Source organism: Hipposideros armiger, unplaced genomic scaffold (genome assembly GCF_001890085.2).
Source record: "Hipposideros armiger isolate ML-2016 unplaced genomic scaffold, ASM189008v1 scaffold_90, whole genome shotgun sequence".
Classification (NCBI taxonomy): domain Eukaryota; kingdom Metazoa; phylum Chordata; class Mammalia; order Chiroptera; family Hipposideridae; genus Hipposideros; species Hipposideros armiger.
The window spans coordinates 1,403,132-1,411,215 of NW_017731440.1; the positions used below are offsets into that span (position 1 = coordinate 1,403,132).

Below are 8,084 nucleotides of genomic sequence, written 5' to 3' on the forward strand. Positions count from 1 at the left end.
CCTGGGTTGAAGGGGGCCTACAACACCCTTCCCCCAGTCAGCAGTTTCACCAAATGACTGTTGACATTAAAGCAGGACAGTTGTTGCCTTTTGAAATTTACTTTCCTTTTAGTATTTTATTGTTTTTCTCACTGAAACCTAAGTTTTATGGAGGCAGAGCTTATCCATTTTGTTCACCTTTACAATGCCAGTAACTAGCACCATGCCTGCACATACTAGGCATTCAATCAATTTTTGTTGAAAGAATAAATCATGAAGCAATGAAAATGGATCTCAATAAAACTAACAAATAATCACTTGTTGGAAAATTACTTCTAAATATTTTGATAGGTATACTCATTTCTTTTTAAGGTATTAATCTCATTTGAGAATAAATCTATGCAGAGGACCTCTCTCCACCACTTTCATAGTTTTTGTTTACTCGATGAATAAACAAGTATGTACTGGTTATCTATGCTACACCAGGTGCTAGGAGCATCCCAAACTTGAGTTAGAGCTGAATCTCTTAATTCATTTTTCTACTGAACATTTTGTCCAAAAGAGCTATATGGTTTCATCAGAAAAGGGCCGAATCTTATATGCCTACAGCACATGTTAACTGAAAATGCAAATAAATAGTATTTTACTATTCGCTCAGTTGTCCTCTAGTGTTTCATGAATAGGCACTCAAGTGTCCGAAAGAACCGTACAGTTAAAGATCCTATATGTACATTATGGCATAATTATAAACAAACATTGCCAGGGTTGTAAACATAATTCATAATACTTATAAAAATAAAACTAAACTAAAATGTTTGCACTTTTCCTTTCATAGAATCACAGAATGTAAAACCTGGAACATGCTCTAGAGATGCACTGAGCAGGTGAGTACGTGACACAAGGGGAAACAAAAGCTGGCAAATTAGATTTCATGAAGGTTAATGAGCAGGATTTGTGTCATGCCTCTGCTGGTACTACTAGCTTTTCAGTCTTGGGAAATTTACTTAACACTGAGCCTCAGTTTCCTCATCTGCAAAATGGGGATATTCATAATTCATCATATTGCTGCAAAAAGTCATCGTTTTGATGATATGTTGATGAAGCATTTAGCCCAGCACCTGTCACAGAGTAAGCCCTAAGTAAGTGGTAGCTGTTACTATTTTTATTAATGTAGGGTGGTGGGAACCCAAATTCACCTGTACTTAGTTTTTATGAAACCATATCTTGGGAGAATGTCGAAGTACATTTTTCTGCAGAAAGATACTTGGGTTTTCTCACTGTAGTGATGGCAGGAATGCTGAGAAACAGGTGGAGGCAAACAAAAGGGGAGGAGGTGACACTGTTAAAGGACATCCGGTCCATAAGCTGGAAGTCAGGTGTTTTGACAAAGCCACCTAAAGACTGTTAACCAGAAGCAAACAAACCTGCGAACACCAGTGCGGGTCTCTACTCCATGTGTGACTTGGATGCGTTTCTAACCTCTCCCTACTTCCATTTCCTCATCTGTAAAATGAGTGATTGGATGAAATGGGTTGAGTACCTGGCAGCTCAAAAATAGCCAGTATGATTTATTCTAGTTAGGTCTCTCTTTAAGTAGTTTTTCATCTTCTGTATTGATAGAGCACTGGGCTGTTACCTATCTGAGATAACAAAAATGGGCCTTCCCTGCCTCCACCCAGCCCATTGTTGGTGGCTTCACAGTTACCCAGGAAAGGCAGGTGTGGGGGGTGGGGAGGAAGTCATCAAAGACACCTGCTATGCAGGTTACTCTGATAAATGATCCATTAATTAGCTCCTAGAATCTTAACAACTCCTTTGTTAAAAATTAGTTATTCATTTGTCAACATTTCCTGGGGAAACCTGATCATCTGGTTACCAGGAATTCTACATCCTTTTAGGTAGAAACAGTGTTTCTCAACTTCTTCCTTTCCATAACAAATACATGTCTAAATCTCTAAATGTTTTAAACAAATTTAACTTTCAACTGCCCACGTTTTAAGGAGATTGGGGGAGCATGTCCAAAGAGAACAATGGGAATGTGATGTAGTTAGAGTGTGTGTGCATGTGTGTGTGTGTGTGTGTGTGTGTGTGTGTGTGTGTGTTTTCACAGGACTTACTTTTCAAAATTACAACAGAAATAATAAGAGAACACTTTACACATGCTTTAAATGTATTTACAAATGCTTTAACATTTTGTTTACAAAAATGGCCATCTTACCATTCGAAGTTCACCGATCTTGGTGTAACATAATGCTCTGTTATAAAATGCTATATAATTGTTTTTGTGCATGTTGATAGCTGTTGTTAAATCTGCAATTGCTAGCTTATAAGCCTAAAAGAAAAGAAAAAAAAATAATTAGGTGACAAGGGTTAATCATAATGGACTGAAATTTAATTGTAAAATAAATTCTTGATTCTATCAGAGTTTTTGGAACATGCTGTGTAGCATCTGTGATATTAAGANTTAAAGAAAAGAAGAACTTTATTGTCTAATCAAATATAATCTAATCAAATATGCTACCAGATAATTCCCCTAAGAGGACTGTTTTGTTAAAATGAAAAATGGAGGCAAACTTACAAGAGTTAAGTGGGATTTATTACAAACATGCCTATTAATTGGGGGAATTATGAAAAATGAACTTAAAAGGCTGAGAAGACCAAGTTTAGTTTTGTAATCAGACAAAACTTACAAAAGTCAGCTTGACTCCATATACATAATCATTACTATGCTTACATGGCCATTAGGCATTAATTACCAGCAATAGACATAAATGGTGACTATTAGGATGACTTAGAATGAAGCTCGCAGCAGTTTTTATGATTTTTCTCTTCTGCATAATTTTTTCTCCAATATGAGGATCGTAAATAACAAACCACACATCGTCACTCGGACAAAGCAAATTCCCTCCACTGAAGAGCTTATTTGTAAGAACCTTTACCCACACTGTCCCCCTCTCTTTGTCAGAGCACAGGCTCTTGACTTCATTCCTTCCCATCTCCATTGGAAATATGCTCCCTCATATTCCTGCTGTTTTCTATATTTTTAATCCTTGTCTCACTGCCCCAACCCTAATGTGCCTTCGCTCAACTCTCCTTGCCTACAACCTACCCATGTTCCTGTCTTTCTAGTTCCTGTCACGACCAATCTCTGAAAGCATAGTTAACACTCGCTATCTCCACAGCCCCCAATTCCATCAGCTTCTTATTATCTGTTGTTTAATGAGGCCAATTTTATTTTGTAATTTGGAAATTGCATCTAAAGACATTTATTTATTTGCTTTTATTCCTATCAAAGTAACCCATGTACATAGTGTAGAGGGTTTAATAAAACTTAGAGAAGCCTTCACTGATCCCCTGCTCCAACTCTCCTTAGCCCTGAGTCCCACACCCCAAAGGCAATTGTTTTTGTATCTTGCTGTTAGGACTTCTGCTATTTACCTTCAAATTTCAAAATAACATGAGTATTGTATCATGTTTAACTTCCCACATAGGATAGAATTTAGTTATCATACACCATCACTCCGAACACCTCCTCTTCTCCCACCCTCCCTATACCTATGACAATTCACGTGTTCTAGTCTCTGTTTTACTTCCATGGAGTGTAGGAGCCTTGGCTACCCATTCATATTTAAGTTTCAGGCATTATAATCTGGAATGGTAGCTTTAGGTGCCTGAACATTTCTTCTCCATTATCTTTAACCTTGTGGGATTATGTCTTTTTTATTCCTTTATTGTCTTCCTGGTAGGCTTCCAAGAAGGCAGGAAGCGATAAACAGATGTTCTCAATCCAACAAGCTTAACCATTAACTTCCTAAACAGTGCCGTTCTAAATGCTGCACTCTACTTCCTGATCAAGGCGTTTCTATGAAGATCATACAACTATCAATTAACTCATATGTTTTTAGCACTCATCCTACTTGACCTCTTTGTTAATCAATAATTCCCACTAAAAATTTTCCCTGGGTAGGTGTTAAGACTGTATCCTGGTTCTTCAGCTAGCCCTTTTATTATTCAGTCTTATATATAGTTCTTCATTGGGGAGAGATGATTGAGGCTTGAGTTAGGAGGAGAATAGTGGCAAAAATAAGAAATGACTGAATTCAAAATATGTTGTGATGGTAGAGCTGACTGAACTTGCTCATGAGTTAGATGGAGGGTATAAGGAAAGAGAGGAGTTGAGGATGATTTCCACTAAACCATGAGCTCCTCAAGGACTGGAAATCTGTCTTATTTTTCTCTATATTTTCAATACCAGTCAATGCTAATACCTTGCCTTGTCTGAAAGAGTATAGGATTTGGAATCACGTATGACCTGAGTTCAAATCTTGCTCCAGGACTTCCTGATTGAAAGACTTAATTTTGAATATCAGTGTTTCATCTATAAGTTAGAATTATAAATTGCAGCATTGTTGAGAACCTGGTATGCTGATGTTACATAATAAATAAATATTTACCCAGTAGATAATATAAGCCCTACATTTAATTCTCCAACAGCTGAGTTCTTTTGCCCTGAACCCCTATTTTTCACACATCTCCACCCCAACACTGTTCCCCAGAGTTCCATAGCTTTCCTGCCTACTCCAAACAAATAAGTTCTTTGAGTCCTCCTACCTGAGGAAATTCCAAATGGCATATCTCAAAGCCAAAACCTAGAGTTCAACTTTTGGAATTACAATTCATTGTAGTGTAAATTGCCTAGAATAACGTTTCTCAGACATCCCTAATAATAAGTAATTCTGTGGGACAGGATCTCAAAAGATGACTCCTGAAGTACAAAAACAATATAAGCCATCTTTGGAGATGAAAAAAATTGGAAACACTCCACTCCATAATGTTCCCTTGTAGTCCCTCAAAAACAAAAAAAGCAAAACTACCATTATTTAACTGCAAACTTCAAATTGCTATTTATTTTTTTGCTTTATATCTCTTAATCTTAACTTCAAAGTTAATTTAAATTTGATAATACAAGTAAGATAAAAACTGAGAATGATGAATTTTGGTTAATTCTTCTATAAAGAAATACACTTTAACCACCTGTTTTTTTTATATATATTGCAGATGCTATCTTCTATTGCAATTCTGACTACCTGTGCCTACTATTCTCAGTAGCCTATTTTGAGCTGCTATTTTCTGCCCTTACACAGATTTATTTTTATATATTTTCAATAGGGAATAAGGAAAATTGTAAATGAGAGTTAGCACCTAGTAGCAAAGTAAACAATACATAAATCATTTTATTTGCCAAATAATTGTATTTTGTGTACAGTCAAGATTACTCCCTTAGTGGAGGTGATATTTCATCAAATCAGAACCTTTTTTTTTACATACTGGCTATTTACCTGTAATCAAAACAAAGTAAAAATACACTTTTTTTATAGTCTATTAGTTATTCAAAGAATTTAAATACAATGCATGCTAATGTTGAATTATTATTCATTAATATTGCCATTTGATATTAAGAAAAACTTGTCCACTATTCAAAATCAGGTGGGTTCATTTTTACAAGTAAACAGGAAGGCTTACCTCTAAAGCAAAGCTGTACTGCTCTAGTTCTTTATAGATGAGTCCACGATTAATGAAGGTATTCAATGTCACAGTTTCTCCAGCATCAAGAAGAAGCACAATTCCATAATCTGTTAATGCCTAAAAATACAATAATTGCTTACAACCTAGATTCAACTCTGTAAAGCCTTACTACATTGGCCAAGAAAAAAAAAAGGGTTTCAATCCAAACTAGGATCTCACAGTTAGTATTTAATTTGACTTACACTTTATGGCCAAAAATAATNCGTTGGATATTTATATAGTCTAGTCGATATGATTTATGAACTATCCTAATTTCCCCCTCCCATTAATTGCTATTGTTTCTCTCTTGAAAAATAATGCTGTAAACTATTACTTAACCAAATACATGTGTCCCACGTTAAAATCTTCACATGCTGAATCCCTATGCTCTTAAAAGCAAAATGACCAGAAATTAATTTTTAGATGTCAAATGTATATGTGGATATATAAACATTCTAGTTAGCAAAATCCATCTAATACTATCTCAGAGCAAATTGTAAGCTGATCCTCTTTTGTATTTTAGCCTTATGTAACTGCTCATTTCTCCCCTTCTATTACTTATCTTGACAACAATCCCAGAAGCAGGCAATAATGTCTTAAGTAATATTTTTTATATAGATTCTAGAGCGGTTTTTTTGTAGCTATTTAGTGGTATTGCTTTTGTTTTAGATTTAGAATTATGTTTTCTAAATGCAAAATGTTTTTAAAAATAGATAATTTTTCAGAAGTACCCTCTCTTTCAGGAAAAAGGGCTTTTTAAAAGTTAATTTCATTTTAGAAATAAAATTAATTACTTGATTTTATTCTTAGACATTTCAAGCTATGCATGATTTTATTCTGTATACCACCTAAGTCCTTTCCAAGTAAATGGGCTTGAATAAGATGGGTACCCCAATGCCATGATACAGGTATTTATGTGCAGACTTGGCTAAAATAATTTATTAGAAGGTAGAAGGCTGCTAATGACACACTTAGTTGTGCTCCCCAATTCTCTACAGGGGTTCTTTGTGTCTCTCTCCATTTTTGTGCTCTTGTCACTTTCATGTTCTCCATTTGTTCTTCTATTCTTCTATTCTTCTATTATAATTACTAGATAGTCCCACTGGTTTCACTTCAACGTAAACCGCACTGCATACCTGTGATAGCACATGGCGGTAGCTTGACAAAGGCTCACATTAGTCTTGCTTATCAGCGCAGCTTGTTTAAAATCCTGAAACAGTTTTATACATTTTTGTTAATTTTACAACATTCTTTTTTGTGCTTTCTTAAAACTTCCTTCTAAAGCTGGTTCTACCATGAATATACTTAACACAGCATTAAAACATAAATCTTCTTAAAACTTTATTTTCCCCTCTTAGCATCACATCTAGTGAGAATGGATGGAGCAGAGGAAACCCTTAACTGAAAACTTACTCAGAATATTGTACTAATGGTCTCCACTTTTCTTGTGTAATGAGGTATCTCATTTTCTTTCTTTTTATTGTTGTTTTCCCAGTGCACACCACCAGAGATTTGCCCATCTAGATACAATGGAAATTCACTGATAGAGAACCTTTGGTGTTACATGACTATAGGATAGGAGGACACCCAGGCTGGTGTCCTTTTGTGTGGACTAGCTAAAGCTGCTCCTGCCTTTGGAATGCACACTCCTGGGGAGAAGTATATCATTTTGTCCAGGAATCCTGAGAGGGAGCAATGGAAACTCTAATCCCAAGATTTTGAGTTAAAAAAGTTAGCTGGGATGGACCGGAATGGCCCTGGGGAAGAGGCTGTTTAAGAGAATTAAAAGTGCTAAGTATGCAAGAGATCACGACCTTGAACACTATCCTTGATTAGGCCCCAGAGACACAGAGTCCAAAGCTCATAAGCTTTTCAGAGTCCTACAAAAATATTTGAGATCTGAAGCAAAATGAGAACATCACTAAAGTGAAATAAATAAAATGTTTACAAATATACGGTTATGGAAAGAGAACTGACTCTGGGTGGTGAACACACAATGTGATATATAGGTGATGTAGTACAGAACTGCACACCTGAAACCTATGTAGCTTTGCTAGCAATTGTCACTCCAATAAACTTAATTAAAAAAATAAATAAAATAAAATATTTAAATAAACATCGACATATCAAAATACCATGTAAACTGCAATGGCTTTGCTTTTTCCCAAAGGACTGCTTCAGAAGAAATCTTCGTGGACCATTTTGGTTGTAACCTCACGTGACCAAGCTAAAAAGTGTTGAGTACTGGAATGTCCTTGGGAGGGGCAAAAGGAAATCCCTCCACAGCTCCCTTCCTAGAGGCTGGGCCACTACACTCGAAAGCCTTAAGGGGCAAGTGTCAGAGATCTGCTTTCCCCCCATCTGGAGAGGAGCTAACCATAACAGTCTCCCTCACCCTCTTCCCCGCCATTTCCTGCTCCCCGTTCCCCTTCCCCAAACCTTCCCTGGCTGTACCAGAGGGAGGAAGCTGGCTGTCTTGTGTGGGTAGAATGAGTTCTCTGCAAATATTGGGGGTGGCAGAGGGAGTAGTAGGGTCAAAC

At 36.4% G+C, this 8,084-nt stretch overlaps 1 protein-coding gene across 1 annotated transcript in view; it reads right to left on the minus strand.

Annotated features, from left to right (window-relative positions):
• TTC6 (tetratricopeptide repeat domain 6) overlaps positions 1 to 8,084 on the minus strand; it is a 209,195-nt gene that overhangs the window by 26,311 nt on the left and 174,800 nt on the right. The window contains exons 25-26 of the mRNA XM_019644672.1: positions 5,503 to 5,622; positions 2,198 to 2,311 (exon numbers count right to left, since the gene is read on the minus strand). Of these exons, the coding sequence (XP_019500217.1) occupies positions 2,198 to 2,311; positions 5,503 to 5,622 (234 nt within the window). The remainder of the gene's footprint in view (positions 1 to 2,197; positions 2,312 to 5,502; positions 5,623 to 8,084) is intronic.